Raw genomic sequence first — 21,617 nt, 5'->3', positions numbered from 1 at the left:
GATCAATTTCCGGTCACAATTCAAAGTGTTGGTTATGACCTATAAAGCCCTTCATGGCATCGGACCAGAATATCTCCGGGACCGCCTTCTGCCGCACAAATCCCAGCGACCGGTTAGGTCCCACAGAGTTGGCCTTCTCCGGGTCCCGTCGACTAAGCAATGTCGTTTGGTGGGACCCAGGAGAAGAGCCTTCTCTGTGGCGGCCCCGTCCCTCTGGAACCAGCTCCCCCCCAGATATCAGGGTTGCCCCCACCCTCGTCTTTCGCAAGCTCCTTAAAACCCACCTCTTGTTGTCAGTCTGCGGAGAGGGGCGGCATACAAATCTAAATAATAAATAGAATAAAATAAATAAATTGAAATTTCTCTTCCCCCTAGGCTTATAGAATTTATACATGGTATGCTTGTATGTATGAGTGGTTCTTTAAATTGGGGTTTTTTAGATTGTCTTTTAATATTAAATTTGTTTACATTGTCTTTTTATATTGTTGTTAGCCGCCCCGAGTCTTCGGAGAGGAGCGGCATACAAATCTAATAAATAAATAAATAATAATAATAATAATAATAATAATAATAATAATAATAATAATTTTAAAGCCCAAACTAATTCATACTAAATAAGCAATCTCTCACACCATTCAGGACTTTAAATGTTTTTTAAAAAATTAAATTTGTTTCCAAGTGTTAACCTTATCATTGGCCAAAATGTTTCTTAGAGGTACTTATAAAAACTTGTGTTCATCAATTTCGAACATTGAATTATCAAATTCTGTCGTAAGTGAGAGACATAGAAGAAAATGTTGGGAGAGGAGAAAAATGGTTCCTCGAACACACATCAGTACAACTTGGATTTAAATACAGAGAAATGGCTGCCGTGACTGGTTGATGGAAGGAAGTTTTCAAAGACACCAAAAAGTAGCAATGTTAAACAATGACCATTCAAGTGCCTCTGAAAGATGCTAATCTATTGGCAATGCAGGTAACGATATGCATCAGGGGTGCTCAGACTTTGGCCTACAGGCCAGATACAGCTCATTAATCCAACCTGCACAAGACCATGAGGTTGCTCCTCCGTCGCCCCACCCCCTGCCATCCCCTACCCTTCAGCCGAGTGCAGGGCCTTACCTTTGTGAGCCCCTTGGGCTGGAACTGGAAGGCAAGGCCAACATTTTTGACTGGCAGTACTTCTGGAGGCCAGGGAAGCCAAAAACGGGCCAGGCAGAGGCCTCCTGGGGGCCCCGCATGGCCAGGAGACTGCTGGAGGACTGGATTGGAAAAGGGGGGCCACCTGCTTGAACACCTGCCAGCCAGAGTAGCCCAGTCATGGGCTGGATGTGGAGCTTCGGGCGGTCGGGAAGGAGAGCGGGCGGCTCTTGGGAGAGTGCCGTGCCTGGGGCATTGTGTGCTCTTGGACATCTGACCCGTCTTTGCTTCTGCGAGCAAGAAAGCCATAAAAATCTTTGCCCACTCCAGACATCAGATTCCCACCATCCAGCACCATTTCATGGGTTCCCCCCCCCCAGGGGACAGAGAGAGAGAGAGAGAGAGAGATAGGGAGAGAGTGGGAGAGAAGTAGGTAGGTAGGTAGTGATAGGTTAGATTACATTAGATTAGATTTATTGGATTTATATGCCGCCCCTCTCCGTAGACTTGGGGCGGCTCACAACAACGGTAAACAATACATACTAACAAATCTAATATTTAGCAACCTAAATTACAGTTTTAGGTTAAAAAATCCAAAAGAAACCCCAATATATAAAAAACAAGCACACAATCGAATCATACACAGAAACTACATGGGCAAGGGGGAGATGTTTCAATTCCCCCATGCCTGACGGCAGAGGTGGGTTTTAAGGAGTTTCCGAAAGGCAAGGAGGGTGGGGGCAATCCTAATCTCTGGAGAGAGCTGGCTCCGGAGGGTCAGAGCCACCACAGAGAAGGCTCTTCCCCTGGGTCCCGCCAGACGACATTGTTTAGTCGATGGGACCCGGAGAAGGCCCACTCTGTGGGACCTAACTGGTCGCTGGGATTCATGTGGCAGAAGGTGGTCTCGGAGATATTCTGGTCCGATGCCATGTAGGGCTTTATAGGTCATAACCAACACTTTGAATTGTGACCGGAAACTGATCGGCAACCAGTGCAGACTGCGGAGTGTTGATGGAACATGGGCATACTTAGAGAAGCTCATGATTGCTCTCGCAGCTGCATTTTGCACAATCTGGAGTTTTCGAACATTCTTCAAAGGTAGCCCCATGTAGAGAGCATTACAGCAGATAGATAGATAGATAGATAGATAGATAGATAGATAGATAGATAGATAGATAGATAGATAGATAGATAGATAGATAGATAGATGATAGATAAGATAGATGATAGGTAGGTAGGTAGATATATAGATAGATGATAGATAGAGAGAGAGAGAGAGAGAGAGAGAGAGATGATAGATAAATGATAGATAGATGATAGATAGATGATAGATAGATGATAGATAGATAGATAGATAGATAGATAGATAGATAGATAGATAGATAGATAGATAGATAGATAGATAGATAGATAGATTTGCTTGCAAAACTGAGTTTCCTGAAGTGGACCACTAGACTTCTAAACAACTTAAAAACAATCTAGTAAAAAGAGTCAACCAAAATAGCAACATGAAAACAAATGCAAATAAAACCTGCCACCCCTGGCGAAACAAAATAAAATTTAATTTGTGTGCATTGTTTAATGGACTGCTAAATTGGCTATGCCCATCCAGTCCCATTTAATCACTCCTATCTAATCAGTCTAGCCCCCTAACTGTGAATTGGCCCCGTTTAAAAAGTTTGAGGACCCCTGACATAAGTGTACAGATATCATTTCAACTACCATAGCATACAAAGTAAAGATGACCACTGAATACACAAATTGTTTTTTCGTGGGATTTTCCAATTTATTCATTATTCCTTGTATCGACCAGGATGAGTTGCTCTAGTCCCATAGCTCTATGGACCGAGTTACATTACTGAAGGTCCATCTTCCTGGTGATGTTCCCAGCCGTTCAACTCGTGGATGCTTCTTTTTAGCTCCCGAGAGCTTTGGACTGTGGTCTTTCTTGCAGCTGTTGCTGGACTTCTTCTGAATTTCCCTAATTTTCCAATTTATTCGTCCTCATCCATCTCTGTTGGAAACTGGGTGTATGAACTGCTGCTTTCACACACTGGTTTTTTTAAAAATAGGTTATTTTCTTGTAACAGTGGCGTTCTGGCCAATTCAAAGCAGATGTTAAAGTAGTCTCCACATTGTCCTTCTTGTTTTTTCAACTGCATCTGGTACTCACCAAAGCAAACCATACATTGATCAGGTAGATCGACTTTATTTAGATAGGCCAGTTCAACGCCGTCCACATATAACGTGACCCTTTTGCTCAGGTTCTTAATCTCAAAACCGAACTCAGAACGGTGGAAGTGCCTGAAAAAGTGAAGGCCAAACTGAACGCGCGAAACCCGCGAATCTACAAAGTGGAAACGGCAGATGTTCGAATCTCTTCCAAACTTCACTACGTCATCTGCTTTCAGCTGTAGTTCGTGACAGAACTCTAAAGCCTGGAAGACTTTTTTTTCGTCATGTTTTGGGTGATAAATAGTGATCTGCAGACAAGTTACAGTCTCTTCAGTATTTCTCGATTCAAAATCAGACCGGGAAACATCATACATGGCAAGCAGATCCTAAAAGAACAAGGCATATATTAAAATCATTTTAAAATCAAATTGCTTGACACTTACTGGAATTTGTTTTCATAAAGAACCCCCCAAAAAACCCCCAAAACTCTCCCATCAGAAATGGAATCAAATGGGAATCATAAACATTTGACAAGGATGAAGGCTGCAAGGTTTAGTCTCAGTAAACTTAAAAAATGAAGGGGAAAAAATCTTCAGATTATATTTTAATTTACTGGGTTTTTCTTTATTTTTACATAGGAAGTATTGATCTAACTAATTGTTCAAATAGTGACATTTATGGAGAGATCCAAATTGACTCTTATGGCTTTTAAGTCCCCCTATCTATCATCATTATTATAAAGTCATGGCAGCACATAAAGGTAAAAACGTACAGGCAGAAAATATATAATTTGTTTTTGTTATTTTTAAATCTCTATTGTTTTCAAAAATATTTCTCACATGTTTTGTTTAAGTTTTACAGATCTTATTCCATCTCTGTTACCTTTTGTATATATCATTCATTTCTTTATATCCTTAATTTAATAGTCTACATTCAATTATATATATCATTGGTATAATACATCTTTGAGATATGAGGAAAGAGGTAAAATGCTTTTCGTTTCTATTGATGTTCGTAAGGTATTTGTTAATCTTTCTATATATACTGATACTTTGTATTGTAACATTTTTAATTTTTCTTATGAATCCATTCATGCCATTTGTACCATAATCGTTTTGATTCTTTAATTTTAGTTCCCTTAATTGAATTTGTAATTTCATCCATCTCTACACACTTACATATTTTGTCAATAATTAGGCTTTCTGGTGGGATCTGTTCATTTTTCCACATTTGCGCTAGTGATATTCTAGCTGCGGTATTTATATGGGTCACAAGGATGAGAGTTTGCTTTGAGTATAATTTGATAGACTAGACTAGACTAGACTAGACTAGAATAGAATAGAATAGAATAGAATAGAATTCTTTATTGGCCAAGTATGATTGGATGCACAAGAAATCTGTCTTTGGTGCATATGCTCATAATTGGATAGAGACTAGAAAATATGATGGAGAAGTTCTAAATCAATTGAAACTGAAACATATTAGAAAATTAAGAGGGGGAGGGAAAGGAAATAATCAATATACTGAATGGACCATCATGTGCCTTTCTTTTGGTTACCATCTGTATTGTGTTACACATTGTTATGTACACTATATGTTATATTTTTTAAATGTTTTATAAATTTTAAAAAACCTTTTTAAATTTAAAAAAAAACTAAAATAAGCAGGCAGGGCAATTGATGTACAGTGTTCCCTCGATTTTCACAGGTTCGAACTTTGCGAAAAGTCTATACCACGGTTTTTCAAAAATATTAATTAAAATATACTTTGCGGGTTTTTTCCTATACCACGTTTTTCCCCGCCCGATGATGTCATATGTCATCACCAAACTTTCATCCACCTTTAATAAATATTTTTTAAATAAACTTTAATAAATGAACATGGTGAGTAATAATCTAAATGGTTGCTAAGGGAATGGTAAATTGTAATTTAGGGGTTTAAAGTGTTAAGGGAAGGCTTGAGATACTGTTCGTAGCCAAAAATAGTGTACAGTGATCCCCCGGGTATCGCGACCCCGATCATTGCGAAACGGCTATATCGCGAGTTTTCAACCCGGAAGTAACACCATCTGCACGCATGCGTAGATGGTGGAGTTTGCGTTCCGGCAGATCAGCTGCTGGGCGGCCGAAGGAACGTTCCCTGGGTCTTCCCGCCGGCATGGGGGGCTTCCTAGCACCCCCCAAACCCGGGTTGGGGGCTGGGGGGGGTGCTAGGAAGCTCCCCATGATGGCGGAGACCTGTTAAAACACTTGCGCGGCTTCCAAACTGAGTCCTGAAGCCAAGCGCAGAAGTTCGCCTTTGGCGCTTGGCTTCAGGACTCAGTTTGGAAGCCGCGCGAGTGTTTTAAAAGGTCTCCGCCAACAATGGGAGCTTCCTAGCACCCCCCAAACCCGGGTTGGGGGCTCGGGGGTGTGCTAGCGAGCCTCCCATGTCGGCGGGGATGTTTTAAAACACCCGCGCGACTTTCCAATGAGTCCCGAAGACAACGCGTTTGTCTTCGGGACTCATTGGAAAGTCGCGCGAGTGTTTTAAAAGGTCTCCGCCAACAATGGGAGCTTCCTAGCACCCCCCAAACCCGGGTTGGGGGCTCGGGGGGGGGTGCTAGGAAGCTCCCCATGATGGCGGAGACCTGTTAAAACACTCGCGCGGCTTCCAAACCGAGTCCTGAAGCCAAGCGCCAAAGGCGAACTTCTGCGCTTGGCTTCAGGACTCGGTTTGTAAGCCGCGCGAGTGTTTTAAAAGGTCTCCGCCAACAATGGGAGCTTCCTAGCACCCCCCAAACCCGGGTTGGGGGCTCGGGGGGGGTGCTAGGAAGCTCCCCATGATGGCGGAGACCTGTTAAAACACTCGCGCGGCTTCCAAACCGAGTCCTGAAGCCAAGCGCAGAAGTTCGCCTTTGGCGCTTGGCTTCAGGACTCGGTTTGGAAGCCGCACGAGTGTTTTAACAGGTCTCCGCCATCATGGGGAGCTTCCTAGCACCCCCCCGAGCCCCCAACCCGGGTTTGGGGGGTGCTAGGAAGCTCCCATTGTTGGCGGAGACCTTTTAAAACACTCGCGCGGCTTCCAAACCGAGTCCTGAAGCCAAGCGCCAAAGGCGAACTTCTGCGCTTGGCTTCAGGACTCGGTTTGGAAGCCGCGCGAGTGTTTTAAAAGGTCTCCGCCAACAATGGGAGCTTCCTAGCACCCCCCAAACCCGGGTTGGGGGCTCGGGGGTGTGCTAGCGAGCCTCCCATGTCGGCGGGGATGTTTTAAAACACCCGCGCGACTTTCCAATGAGTCCCGAAGACAACGCGTTTGTCTTCGGGACTCATTGGAAAGTCGCGCGGGTGTTTTAAAACATCCCCGCCGACATGGGAGGCTCGCTAGCACACCCCCGAACCCCCAACCCGGGTTTGGGGGTGTGCTAGCGAGCCCCTCATGTCGGCGGGGATGTTTTAAAACACCCGCGCCGCCCCCAATCTTAGGCTCCTCGCTAGCGCTGCGGAAGTAAAAACACCCTCTGCACATGCGCAGATGGTGTTTTTACTTCCGCAGCGCTACTTCGCGAAAACCCGCTCGTTGCGGGGGGTCCTGGAACGGAACCCTCGCAAAGAGCGGGGGATCACTGTATTTACTTCAGCATCTCTACTTCGCGGAAATTCAACTTTCACGGGAGGTCTCGGAACGCATCCCCCACGAAAGTCGAGGGAACACTGTAGTTACTACTTAACTTGTATTGTTTTTAAAAAATATATTTTTATTAAATATTAAAATATAAATATTTAAAAAGACATTACATAGTATATCGGGTGTTTACATATGTTATATGTATTCATGTCTCAAACTACAAAACAACACACAACAACAAAACATATCCCTAACACTCCCCCCAACTGTAATTCAAAATCAGTTTTTTCTTTGTATGTTTGTATGGCCTATAACAGCAGCGGCTACGTTATATTTCTATATACTGTATAAGCAATATAATAACAGTTCAAGTTGTAATCAGCTCTATATCTTAATTTTGTATGACTTCTAAGCTCTAGTAGTATAATATTCATTATTTACAGCTATTATTTCTCCTATTATCGTATTGTATTGTTCATATCATCCCCTATTTAATAAAACCATTTCTCTAAAAAAACCAACAAACATACAGGCAGCACCAAAACTATTGTACCTTTAGCTTAAAAGCAAAAACAGAAACCTTTGATGCTTACACCAAGCATCCTCAGCCCTTACTCGTGGATATACTACTTCAGCTTCAACCACAACAACACAAGAGCACACAACAGATTTAAACTTAATATTAACCGCTCCAAACTTGACTGTAAAAAATATGACTTCAGTAACCGAGTCGAAGTGTGGAATTCATTACCGGACTCCATAGTGTCATGCCCAAACCCCCAACACTTTACCCTTAGATTATCTACAGTTGACCTAAGAGGTCAGTAAGGGGCGTGCATAAATGCACTAGAGTGCCTTCTGTCCCCTGTCCTATTGCTCTCCTATATCTCCTATACCATTCTTCTTTTCCTATATTTCTTCTATTCTTCCATTGATATGTTTTATTCCTATTTCTTCTCTTCTCTTCTTTCTTAGATATATTTTTCAATGAGTATATCCTCTATAGCCTTCATTATGTATTTACTATATGTATACCCAATATAACCCTCATGGTGTAATGGACAAAATCAATCAATCAATCAATCTACATGGGACCCGGGGCATCTAGTGACATTGCTTCTCCACCACGCCTTAAACAAGATCTAACTATTGCCCACAAGATCATATGCTGCAACGTTCTGCCTGTCAGCGACTACTTCAGCTTCAACCACAACAACACAAGAGCACACAACAGATTTAAACTTAATATTAACCGCTCCAAACTTGACTGTAAAAAATATGACTTCAGTAACCGAGTTGTCGAAGCGTGGAACTCATTACCGGACTCTATAGTGTCATCCCCAAACCCCCCAACAGATTAGATTATCTATGGTCGACCTATCCAGATTCCTAAGAGGCCAGTAAGGGGCGAGTACAAGTGCACTAGAGTGCCTTCCGTTCCCTGTCCTATTGCTCTCCTATATCTCCTATACCTTTCTTCTATTCCTATATCTCTTCTTCTATTCTTTCATTGATATGTTCTATTACTATACCTTCTTTTCTATTCTTTCACAGATATATTTTGCTATGAGTATCTCCTCTATAACCTTCATCATGTATTTTACTATGTGTATATATTTTCTCTAAAAAAAACTAACAAACATACAGGCAGCCCCAAAACTATTGTAAGTGTAGCTTAAAAGCAAAAACAGAAACCTTGTTTCCTTTGAGGCTTACACCAAGCATCCTCAGCCCTTACTCGGGGACATACTACTTCAGCTTCAACCACAACAACACAAGAGCACACAACAGATTTAAACTTAATATTAACCGCTCCAAACTTGACTGTAAAAAATACGACTTAAAATAAAACTCTCATTGTGTATTGGACTAACTAACTAACTAACTAACTAACTAACTAAAATGAATGAATGAATAAATAAATAAATAAAGGGGGGGGGGGGAGAGAGTTGCTATAGTGAAAGAACTTTGACGTTCTTTTTAGCCAAGGCGTCTTTGCAAACACTACTCACTGCGCTCACTACTCACTGCGTTCCTCCCAGATGGCGGAGTCTTTGCACGCCGAATGGAGGCCCTTCCCTATGCGAAGGCTTGCACTTTCGCTTCTATTTCCGGAGGGGGGGGGGGTTAAGTGGAAGTCTGACTCTACGGGAAGGTCCCACGAGACATCGAGTCAGGCGGTTACAAACCTGAAAGTAAGCGGGGCTAAAGATTCCCTTGGCTGAGCTCCCACGCCGCCCGCTTCTCGCCTGAACTTTGCCCCCCCCCCAAAAAAGGAAATAAAAAAAGCCCAGGTAAGAAATCCGCCTTGCTTGAATCCGTGGTTTCTGCCTGCCGTTTGCTATCAGCGTTGCTGGTTTTGAGTTTTCGTGTCAAAAGCTTTCTGCACAATTCTTATGTATTAGAATAGGAAATGCTACAGTCTCTCCTATATCAGTGTTTCCCAACCGTGGCAACTTGAAGATATTTGGACTTCAACTCCCAGAATTCCCCAGCCAGCGTTAGCTGGCTGGGGAATTCTGGGAGTTGAAGTCCAAATATCTTCAAGTGGCCAAAGTTGGGAAACACTGTCCTATATCTTCTCTTCTATCCATTACAGTATAGCTCTTTTATGTCTTATGTTTTCTGCTATTCTCTCTAGTTATATTTTACTCCTCTATTTTCTCTTCTAGACTCTCTTTGATACATTCTACTCGTATGTATCCTCCATAACCTTCCTTGTGTATTATTGTGTATCGGACAAAACAAATAAATAAAACAAAATAAATAAACCAATGATCCAAGCCTGCAGTATTGGCTTGGAAATACGACTTGGTTTGGCTTTCCTCCTGGGAAACTCACCTCAAGAGCAGCCGCCGTGAAAGAAGGGGGGTCTTTGGAAGAAATGGGTCCAGCACCACCACACCAGGCTCCTCGGGAGGAATAGAGGATGTGGCGCTGCAGCTTCAGAAAAACAATATCCTCTGCTTTCTTTTTCCCGCCCAGCAACAGGGGGAGGCGGTCACGTTAGGGGAAGGGGGTGAGCCTCGCTCAGGGTGCTCAACCGAAGTCCCTCCTTTCCTTCGACTGCGAAGATGGAAGGGTGGGGTGTGTGAGTTGGTAAACAAGACTGTAAAAGACTTACTGACAATGGGGCAGAACAGAATACAGTATCTCCCCTTATCAGCGGTACCGAGAGATGCGCTGTCCAGTTGTCTCTCCTATATCTCCTATTTCTTTTCTTCCACTCATAGATCTCTTCCTCTATCCTCCATTGATGTATTGTATTTTATTCTTATATCTTCACTCCTATCCTTTCTTTCTTTCTTTCTTTCTTTCTTTCCTCTATCCTCCATTAATGTATTGCATTTTATTCTTATATCTTCACTCCTATCCTTTCTTTCTTTCTTTCTTTCTGTCTTTCTTTCCTCTATCCTCCATTAATGTATTGCATTTTATTCTTATATCTTCACTCCTATCCTTTCTTTCTTTCTTTCCTTCCTCTATCCTCCATTAATGTATTGCATTTTATTCTTATATCTTCACTCCTATCCTTTCTTTCTTTCTTTCTTTCTGTCTTTCTTTCCTCTATCCTCCATTAATGTATTGCATTTTATTCTTATATCTTCACTCCTTTCTTTCTTTCTTTCTTTCTTTCTTTCTTTCTTTCTTTCTTTCTTTCTTTATTTCTTTCCTCTATCCTCCATTAATGTATTGCATTTTATTCTTATATCTTCACTCCTTTCTTTCTTTCTTTCTTTCTTTCCTCTATCCTCCATTGATGTATTGCATTTTATTCTTATATCTTCACTCCTTTCTTTCTTTCTTTCTTTCTTTATTTCTTTCCTCTATCCTCCATTGATGTATTGCATTTTATTCTTATATCTTCACTCCTTTCTTTCTTTCTTTCTTTCTTTCTTTCTTTCTTTCTTTCCTCTATCCTCCATTAATGTATTGCATTTTATTCTTATATCTTCACTCCTTTCTTTCTTTCTTTCTTTCTTTCCTCTATCCTCCATTGATGTATTGCATTTTATTCTTATATCTTCACTCCTTTCTTTCTTTCTTTCTTTCCTCTATCCTCCATTGATGTATTGCATTTTATTCTTATATCTTCACTCCTATCCTTTCTTTCTTTCCTTTCTTTGATAAATATTCTACATGGTTAATCTCATTAACCTTCATTATGTATTGGACAAAATAAATAAATATAAATAAATAAATAAATAAAAACCTAGAAAGATAGAAGACAGACTGCAGAAAAAGACCTCATGGTCCATCTAGTCTGCCCTTATACTGTTTTTGTATTTTATCTTAGGATGGATCTATGTTTATCCCAGGCATGTTTAAATTCAGTTACTGTGGATTTATCTACCACATCTGCTGGAAGTTTGTTCCAAGCATCTACTACTCTTTCAGGAAAGTAATATTTTCTCAGGTTGCTTCTGATTTGCTTCTGAAGAGAAAAGAGGACACCCTGCATTTCCTTTCAATATCTTTCAGTGCAAATTGGGTTGCAGTGAGTTATGCCCCATTTTAGGTCTTTTTATGTCACATAGAAACATAGAAACATAGAAGACTGACGGCAGAAAAAGACCTCATGGTCCATCTAGTCTGCCCTTATACTATTTCCTGTGTTTTATCTTAGGATGGATATATGTTTATCCCAGGCATGTTTAAATTCAGTTACTGTGGATTTACCAACCACGTCTGCTGGAAGTTTGTTCCAAGGATCTACTACTCTTTCAGTGAAATAATATTTTCTCACGTTGCTTTTGATCTTTCCCCCAACTAACTTCAGATTGTGTCCCCTTGTTCTTGTGTTCACTTTCCTATTAAAAACACTTCCCTCCTGAACCTTATTTAACCCTTTAACATATTTAAATGTTTCGATCATGTCCCCCCCTTTTCCTTCTGTCCTCCAGACTATACAGATTGAGTTCATTAAGTCTTTCCTGATACGTTTTATGCTTAAGACCTTCCACCATTCTTGTAGCCCGTCTTTGGACCCGTTCAATTTTGTCAATATCTTTTTGTAGGTGAGGTCTCCAGAACTGAACACAGTATTCCAAATGTGGTCTCACCAGCGCTCTATATAAGGGGATCACAATCTCCCTCTTCCTGCTTGTTATACCTCTAGCTATGCAGCCAACCATCCTACTTGCTTTTCCTACTGCCCGACCACACTGCTCACCCATTTTGAGGCTGTCAGAAATCACTACCCCTAAATCCTTCTCTTCTGAAGTTTTTGCTAACACAGAACTGCCAATGCAATACTCAGATTGAGGATTCCTTTTCCCCAAGTGCATTATTTTATATTTGGAAACATTAAACTGCAGTTTCCATTGCTTTGACCATTTATCTAGTAAAGCTAAATCATTTACCATATTACAGACCCCTCCAGGAATATCAACCCTATTGCACACTTTAGAGTCATCGGCAAATAGACAAACCTTCCCTACCAAACCTTCCCCTATGTCACTCACAAACATATTAAAAAGAATAGGACCCAGAACAGACCCTTGTGGCACACCGCTTGTAACCTGTCTCTGCTCAGAATACTCACCATTAACAATAACTCTCTGATGTCTATGCTTCAGCCAGCTTGAAATCCACTGAACTATCTAGGGATTAAGTCCAATCTTCACTAATTTATCTATCACAATTATTAAGCAAATCCCTGCAGTTGTTAAATGAATCATGTAGTTGCTCATGATTGTCAGAAGCTATCTCAGTGCAAATTGGGTGCCCAAGGGTGGAGCTTCATTTTCGCTACCCCACTGCGTTTCCCCTGCATCTGGGCAGGAGCCCACCCCTGCCTGCATCCCTGCATTTTCTCCGGTGAAGCTGCCATTTTGATCGCTTCTGCTCTGCCGGTTCCCGTAGGTGAGAGAAGTATTTTAACTTCGCCTTCTCTCTCTTTGATCTTCCTTTCCTGAATCTCAGGTGATAATCTTTATGGCTCTTTATAAACAGCACTGGGAAGTTCAAAGAGCAAAGTGGCCACAGTTAGAGGAGGACTAGCTCAGGAATGGGAGTTGCCATGTTGGAAGAACCCTGGGTTAGGGATTAGGTGTGCAAGGGTCTTCTAACCTGGCAACTTTAAGCCTTATTTATTTATTTATTTTGTTTGTTTGTTTGTTTGTTTATTTATTTAGTCCAATACGTAATACACATTGAAGAGAAAGATATGTAATAATATAAGTAAAGAAAAGAATAGAAGAAAAGATATAAAAGTATAGGTGAACATATTTGAAAGGAAGAAAAGATAAATGAGATAAGGAGAGACAATTGGACAGGGGACGGAAGGCACACTGGTGCACTTATGCACGCCCCTTACTGACCTCTAAGGAACCTGGAGAGGTCAATTGTGGATAGTCTAAGGGAAAAATATTTGGGGTTAGGGGTTGACACTACTGAGTCAGGTAATGAGTTCCATTAATGGACTTCAATTGGGATTCCTGAGCTAGCATGACTGGAGGAGGAATTCTGGGAGTTGAAGTCCTCAAGTCTTAAAGCTCTCAAGTTTGAAGTTTGTAAAAAGTGTACATGGTTGCAAAAAGTATACATGGTTGTAAAAAGTATTCTGTTATACTGGTATTTTATGTTGTTGTTGTTGTTGTTGTTGTTGTTGTTGTTGTTGTTGTTATTATTATTATTATTATTATTATTATTATTATTATTATTATTATATTGGGTTCAGAATACTGTACTTCTTTCCTTCTTTTCCACTTCTAAAATCTAGTTCAGGGGTTCTCAACCTTTCTAATGCCGCGACTCCTTAATATAGTTCCTCATGTTGTGGTGACCCCCAACCATAAGTCTAGTGCCAATTCTCCCAAAAGAGTTTTAAGCTGATTGGTAGGAAGGTCATAGGGACACTCCCACTGTAAATGCCTGATGGGTTGGATTGTAAAAATGTGTTCCAAGGCGCCAGAATAGAAGCTTTAGATCCTAACACCATGGGAAATTTTTATGTGTACATGTATTCCTTGACTTATGCCTACAATGAAACCCCAAATTTCTGTTACTCAGCATGATAGCTGTTTAGTGAGTTATGCTCCATTTTAGGTCTTTTTGTGTCACAATTATTAAGCAAATCCCTGCAATTGTGGTCATAAGTCAATGACTATCTCTGCCTTCCTCTGCATGGCAGCCTTGTCTTAGTAAATGTCTCATTTCTGGAAAATTTCCTCTCTGTTAGAGGCACCAAAATAATCCAGACCAGGTAGGTTTCTTGCTACAGCACGAGGTTGGACTATTTATTTTTTTATTTTTATTTATTTATTCTTTGTCCAATATACAATACATATGGAAGAGAATAGACATTAAGTAATATATATAACGATAGAAAGTAAAAAGAAGAGAAGTAGATGGGAGGGAGAGAATATATATGATATAAGAGATAAGGAGAGAATATATATGATATATATATAGATAAGGAGAATATATATGAGATAAGGAAAGACAATTGGACAGGGGACGATAGGCACACCAGTGCACTTATATACGCCCCTTACTGGCCTCTTAGGAACCTGGAGAGGTCAATCGTGGAGAGTCTAAGGGAGAAGTGTTGGGGGTTGGGAGTTGACACTATTGAGTCCGGTAATGAGTTCCACGCTTCGACAACTCGATTGTTAAAGTCATATTTTTTACAGTCAAGTTTGGAGCGGTTAATATTAAGTTTGAATCTGTTGTGTGCTCTTGTGTTGTTGCGGTTGAAGCTGAAGTAGTCGTTGACCGGAAGGACGTCGCAGCATATGATCTTGTGGGCAATACTCAAATCGTGTTTTAGGCACCGCATTTCTAAGCTTTCAAGACCCAGGATAGATAGTCTATTTTCGTAGGGTATTCTCTGATAACCTCCGAGACATATTCCTAAATTGCTGTGTTGTTTCAAAGTGTCTTCTGAAGCCACATCTAGTGGCAGGGTTTGTGATGCTTCCTTCCTTTTCCTTTCTCTCTCTACCCTCCCTTCCTTCCTTCCTGTTTCTTGTTGGTTATTATCTTTAAAGCCTCAGGGCCAGGTTATCTTCGAGACCGCCTTCTACCTCATAGTTCCCAGCGACCGGTAAGATCCCACAGAGTTGGTCTTCTCCAGGTCCCGTCAGCTAAACAGTGTCAGCTGGCGGGCCTGTGGGTAAGGGCCTTCTCTGTGGTTGCCCCGGCTCTCTGAAACCAATTACCCCTTGCCCCCACTCTATTGGCCTTTTGAAAGCATTGAAGACCTGGCTTTTGCAGCAGGTTTGGGGCTGTTGATCTCAATTGCAAGGTCTGGCCTGAATGATATGTATGTGCAGTATGTGGGTTTTTTAACTGTTTTTTAAAATCTTTTATGATGTTTTAAAATGTATTTTATACATCCCAGAGTCCTTCGGGAGGTGGGCGGCATAGAAATACAATAAATTTAATTAATTAAACTATTTTTCAATTTTTTCCTTTTATGTACGTTTTTAAAGAATGGGTTAGAAGGCATTGATGCAAATACTGTGGATTTGTCCCACTATTGTCCCATTGTAATTCACTAACTACAATTTTGTTAATATGGTTTTGTGAAAAGTAATATGGTAAATTCACACAATTGCGATACACTTCATAACATTTGTGTGGTGACATCATGAACCATGTGGTGTCATCCAGTCACAAATCCCCAAGGGGAACTTACTCTTCATAAAATATTTCTTAAACAGGAAAGTACTGTACATAGTGTTGACCTAAAGTTGGTCAATTTAACTGATAGGCAAAAATATCAATATTTCTCTATCGTTGAAAGTCAGCTTAGTGCTTCTTCTGCAGATGAATAACAAATGTTATTGTTATTATTCATTACTCGTGTTTTATATGTGCTGTTGTATACTGTTTCTGGCTAAGCTCATTTAAAACAGTTTGTTTTAAAAGAAAATATTCTCACTTCTAAATATAGTAGCTGCAAGACTGATTTTTTCATTTGCAGTTTGGAAAAGTGTTTGTATTAGCCAAACAATACCTTATTAGTCTATGTCTAACAAGGACGTGATGTCACTTGGCATGACATTTCTGGAAATCCCCTTTTGAGCATTGTTTGAGAGCAATTTCTTAGTGTGAATTTCCCACAAATCTCTCTTCCTCAATGTCTTCAACTTACAAGAAACATAAGCTTTTCAAATAAGAACGAAACAACTTCCTCCTGAATAATATTGACAATATCCTTATTGCTATCTCTAAATCCAGAAAAGGTTCCAGTGAAGTAGTATCCTTCAAAGAGTTATTGATTTATTACATAAAGAAGGTTGTTTTATTATAGCGCATTCTCTCTCTCTCTCTCTCTCTCTTAGAGATGACTACTGATAATTACAAGTGTGTGCTTAAAAGAGAGTAAGAAAATGGTGCATATTATACTGTTGTGATTCAACCTGAGGCTCCTCAGGGACCGGCTGGATCTCTGCCAGATCCATGCCCAGAGGAGGAGGACAGTGAACAGGAGGGGGAGGACCAGGCAGACGGGGGAGAGGAACGTCAGGAAGAGGAGGAGGGAGAGCAGCCTGAGACTCCGGGGGGGGGGGGGCTCTCCCCAGCTAGTAGCCTGGATTCATTGGATGAAGACGCACAGGCTATAATAGATGAGGCAGCGACGTGCAGCTCAAAGAAGCGACCCATTAGAACGGTATTTACATTCCTGAATTGGCAACAGCTGGGTTTGGGTGTGGTTCTCCTCAGCAGGGTTGAAAAGGCAGGCCCGCCCTCACAGTCTTGTGGAGAGTTATCAACTGGGAGTCCTGTGACCTTGCTTTGATTCTCGGCGTCTCTGATCTTGGCTTGTGGCCTAGAAGTCTGGAAGACTTGGGGGAGGCGTGGGTTTTATTATCTCCAGTGTTGTTTTTGCCAGCAAGAATCCTGTTTTATTGCCTGGCCTTCGTGAAACCTCTGTGAAGCTTCATAGTGTTCCTGTCTGTAAGAACAGTCTTCGTTACCTGTTTTTGCTTTGAATTATATAAACTGCCTTTGCTTTTTACCAGTGTGTCTGGATACTCTTTTTGGTTGGTGTTGGCGTCTGGGGGGACCCAGACAGAACACTATACAAATACAGTAATGCATATCACAGAAAGGGCCAAAATGACAAGCTAGTGAACCTGCTCTGTAAATGAAGATCAGCGAATTATTATTATTATTATTAATAATAATAATAATAATAATAATAATAATAATAATAATTTATTAGATTTGTATGCCACCCCTCTCCGAAGACTCGGGGCGGCAATAATACTCTAGTTTTCTTGTTTGAATCTAACAGCAAGGCATAGCTTGCTTTGAAGTAGAAAAAATAGGTTAAGCTATAGAGTTGCATGGGAAAACCCCAATGGTTTCATCTAAAATGGCAAATATTTTTAGAAAAAATGTGGAACAAATTTGCAGTAAAGAAAATATTTTTGAAGAAAATGGAGCAATTGTCCTGAGTAGTCTGTAGAAACATAGAAACATAGAAGACTGACGGCAGAAAAAGACCTCATGGTCCATCTAGTCTGCCCTTATACTATTTCCTGTATTTTATCTTACAATGGATATATGTTTATCCCAGGCATGTTTAAATTCACTTACTGTGGATTTACCAACCACGTCTGCTGGAAGTTTGTTCCAAGGATCTACTGCTCTTTCAGTGAAATAATATTTTCTCATGTTGCTTTTGATCTTTCCCCCAACTAACTTCAGATTGTGTCCCCTTGTTCTTGTGTTCACTTTCCTATTAAGAACACTTCCCTCCTGAACCTTATTTAACCCTTTAACATATTTAAATGTTTTGATCATGTCCCCCCTTTTCCTTCTGTCCTCCAGACTATACAGATTGAGTTCATGAAGTCTTTCCTGATACGTTTTATGCGTAAGATCTTCCACCATTCTTGTAGCCCATCTTTGGACCCGTTCAATTTTGTCAATATCTTTTTGTAGGTGAGGTCTCCAGAACTGAACACAGTATTCCAAATGTGGTCTCACCAGCGTATTTGTTGTCTATACTCCTGTTCAGTTTGAGGATTTTGAAAATTCTGATTCAGATAGTGTTTATGAATTAGTGACAGGTCCTGATTTACAGGCAGCAGAACCTGCGGGAGACCAACCACAGGATGTTTCTATGAGTCCAGACTCCAGTGAGGGAGAGACAGATAATAGATGGTTAAATCCTCATTTCAGACGATTACAAAGGCGAAGGGAACAAGTGTCAGGGAAGAAATATTAATTAATGAATTAAGTAATTAATTTGTCACGTCCCGGTGTCAGCGGAGAAGAAGGGCGGAGTTTTCAATGTTGCTATAAATCAATATTGAGGTGCCGATTTGCGGCTGTGGAGTAAGCTATGCTTTTTGTGCCTTTTAACTGTTGTTTTTATTACTCTGGGCTAATGCTGCCAAGCCATAAATCTTAAGATAAGGGAGGAGCGCTTGGAGAATGTTTTTTTATGGTTTTTTACCGCTAAAGAATGAGATAAAAGTGTTTGCCTGCAAACGACGTAGTTTTGTAACAGAAGGGAGAAGGAATAAAGATGATGTGTTTTGCTTTATACATCTCTGCATTCAGTAAGCCTTATTTCCAATTAATCAAGGCTTTAGCTGGGAACCACAACAGTATTTATTCTTTTTAATAAGTTTTACTAGTTGAGAAATGCAATACCAGATTCCTTCTGATTTTTTTACAACCGCTCTACTGTATATAGGAAGTCCTTGACCTGCAACTATAATTGAGACCCAAATTTCTAGTGAGACATTTGTTAAATGAGTTTTGTATTTGTATTTATTAGATTTGTATGCCACCCCTCTCCGAAGTGAATCACTGCAGTTGTCCAGTTAGTAACAAGGTTGTTAAATGAATCTGATTTTTGGCTGATTTTGCCTATCAGAAAGTTACAAAAAGCAAGGATACAAGGTGATTTTAGGACATTCATAATAAATATGTCAGTTGCCAAGCATCTGAATTTTGATCACGTGACCCTGCAATAGTCGTAGGTGTGAAAAACATTCATAAGTCACTTTTTGCAGAGCTATTGTAACTTCGAACGGTCATTAAATTAACTTGTTGTAAGTCAAGGATTACCTATAGTATAGTGTGGGGTTCAGAGAAAACTGTTGCATTTTCTTTCCTATCCCTAGAGGGCAGTGTTGTATCGGACATATTTTATTAGCTCATAATGTCCATTAATGTCTGAATGTCTGCCCATGCTTCCTTTTACATACCAGTCTTTTCCCTGAATTTGACATTACTTCTACTTCAGGCACCGAGGCAAAATTGCAGAAGCATCACAACTTTCTCTTCCTAATTCTGTGGTTTCCAAGAGTAAGATTGCGGCTGTCACAGTTTTCAAAAATAGGAAATAGCTAGAATTCAGGAGTCATAGATAAAAGTCCAAGTTAAGATTAATGAGTGAAACATGCGCAGAAGCAAAAAAAAAAATGCTGAAAATTGGCAAAATAATAATAACAATAACAGAGTTGAAAGGGATCTGGTTTGGTGCTGCAACCCAACAGGACCAACACAGACTTCAGAGGACAATCAGAACTGCAGAAAAAACAATTGCTGCCAACCTGACTTCCATTGAGGACCTGTATACTGCACGAGTCAAAAAGAGGGCGGGGAAAATATTTACTGACCCCTCACATCCTGGACACAAATTGTTTCAACTCCTACCCTCAAAACGTCGCTACAGAGCACTGCACACCAAGACAACTAGACACAAGAACAGTTTTTTTCCGAACGCCATCACTCTACTAAACAAATAATTCCCTCAACACTGTCAGACTGTCTACTAAATCTGCACTTCTATTCTACTAGTTTTTCTCATCATTCCTTTCACCCATTTCCTCCCATGTTGACTGTATGACTGTAACTTGTTGCTTATATCCTAAGATTTTTATTAATATTGCTTCTTCATTGCTTATTTGACCCCTATGACAATCATTGTTGTACCACATGATTCTTGACAAATGTATATTTTATTTTATGTACGCTGAGAGCATATGCACCAAGACAAATCCCTTGTGTGTCCAATCACACTTGGCCAATAAAAATTCTATTCTATTCTATTCTATTCTATCTTGGAGGTCTTCTAGTCCAACTCCCTGCTTAGGCAGGAATATTTCAGACAGGCAGGAACTATTTCAGACAGATGGTTATCCAACATCTGCTTTAAAACTTCCAGTGTTGGGGCATTAACAACTTCTGGAGGCAAGCTGTTTCACTGGTCAACCGTTCTGACTGTCAGGAAATTTCTCCTTAGTTCTAAGTTACTTCTCTCCTTGTTTAGTTTCCACCCATTGCTTCTTGTTCTATCCTCAGGTGCTCTGGAGAATAGTTTGACTCCCTCTTCTTTGTGGCAACCCCTGAGATACTGGAAGACTGCTATCGTGACTCCCCTAGTCCTTCTTTTCATTAAACTAGCCATGCCCAGTTCCTGCAACCGTTCTTCATATGTTTTAGCCTCCAGTCCCCTAATCATCTTTACTGCTCTTCTCTGCACTTTTTCTAGAGTCTCAAATTGCCCCAAGCCTGGCAACATAAGTGAGTCTTAAGAGTCTTACGGAAGGCGGGGAGGGTGAGGGCAGTGCAAATCTCTGGGGGGAGCTGATTCCAGAGGGCCGGGGCCTCCACAGAGAAGGCTCTTCCCCTTGGCCCCGCCAAGCGACATTGTCTGGTTGACGGGACCTGGAGAAGGCCAACCTTGAATCGCAGCCGATCGCTGGGATTCATTATCCAGTTGCTATCAGTTTAAATTCTGAAGTTAGTGATACCTAGAGAAAGTATTTTGGAAGACAACAATTAGCTTACCACAAAAGTACTTAAAAATAAAATAAATAAAATAATATTACAAGCATTACTGAGATACTTCCTGTAAAATACTTCACATCTGCTAAACTAATTTGTTTGTACAAATTACAATTCACACAAAAAAATTGGCAGTTTATTCAGGAAGAGGGGAAAGACAAGTTTCACATGTAAAATGTCCTACATTCAATCCATTGCATTGTCAGAGACTAGAGAGCTGGTGCTCAACTCACATAAATAAGATTATGCACATAATTCCATTAGCCATAGTCAGCATAGCCAAGGGCAATGGATTATGAGAGTTATACTCTAAAATACGTAGAGGTCCCCAGGTGTCTACCACTATGGTAATCAATACTCAACACCAGGGGTCCCCAAACGTTTTACACAGGGGGCCAGTTCACTGTCCCTCAGACTGTTGGAGGGCCGGACTATAAAAAAAACCTATGAACAAATCCCTATGCACACTGCACATACCTTATTTAAAGTAAAAAACAAAATGGGAACAAATACAATATTTAAAATAAAGAAGAAGTAATAAGTAATTAAGTAATTAATAATTAAGTAATTAAGTAATTTATACTTCTTTATTAACAAGTAAATTTAAACTTAAATCAACAAACTCCATTTCTCCTTCCTTCCTTCCTTCCTTCCCTCCCTCCTTCCTCTCCACTTCTCTCTTCCCTCTTCCTTTTCTCTCATTTGTTTCATTTTCCTCTCCCTCGTTCTTTCTCTCCATCATTTTCTCATTTTTCTCTTTCTCTCTCTCTCTCTTTCCATCTCTCCCTTTTCCTTTCTCTCTCCCACTCCCTCTCTATATCTCCCTCTTTCTCTTTCTTTTTTTCTCTCTGTCCCTCTCTCTCTCTCTCTTCTCTCTTCTCTCTTTCACTCACTCTCTTTCTAACTCTCCCTCTTTGTATCTCTCACAC

At 40.5% G+C, this 21,617-nt stretch overlaps 2 protein-coding genes across 5 annotated transcripts in view; one reads left to right on the top strand and one right to left on the bottom strand.

Moving 5' to 3' along the window:
- Positions 1 to 3,048: 3,048 nt before the first annotated feature.
- TIFA (TRAF interacting protein with forkhead associated domain) lies at positions 3,049 to 9,914 on the bottom strand. Of its 4 annotated transcripts, none has more exons than XM_070757878.1 (2): positions 9,766 to 9,914; positions 3,049 to 3,704 (listed from the first exon to the last, which is right to left on the bottom strand). In XM_070757878.1, exon 2 carries the CDS (start codon positions 3,690 to 3,692, stop codon positions 3,138 to 3,140), a length of 555 nt encoding a protein of 184 aa, XP_070613979.1. In that variant the 5' UTR covers positions 3,693 to 3,704; positions 9,766 to 9,914; the 3' UTR covers positions 3,049 to 3,137. The 4 variants fall into 4 exon arrangements, with proteins under 4 accessions (XP_070613979.1, XP_070613978.1, XP_070613976.1 ...); XM_070757877.1 differs by lacking the exon at positions 9,766 to 9,914 and adding an exon at positions 9,114 to 9,178; XM_070757875.1 differs by lacking the exon at positions 9,766 to 9,914 and adding an exon at positions 8,953 to 9,039.
- Positions 9,042 to 21,617, top strand: part of ALPK1 (alpha kinase 1) — a 68,935-nt gene continuing 56,359 nt past the window's right edge. The window contains exon 1 of the mRNA XM_070757874.1: positions 9,042 to 9,218. The gene's annotated coding sequence lies outside the window, so the exon portion shown is untranslated. The remainder of the gene's footprint in view (positions 9,219 to 21,617) is intronic.

Source organism: Erythrolamprus reginae, chromosome 7, assembly GCF_031021105.1.
Source record: "Erythrolamprus reginae isolate rEryReg1 chromosome 7, rEryReg1.hap1, whole genome shotgun sequence".
NCBI lineage: Eukaryota > Metazoa > Chordata > Lepidosauria > Squamata > Dipsadidae > Erythrolamprus > Erythrolamprus reginae.
This window is presented reverse-complemented; position numbering and strand designations above follow the sequence as displayed.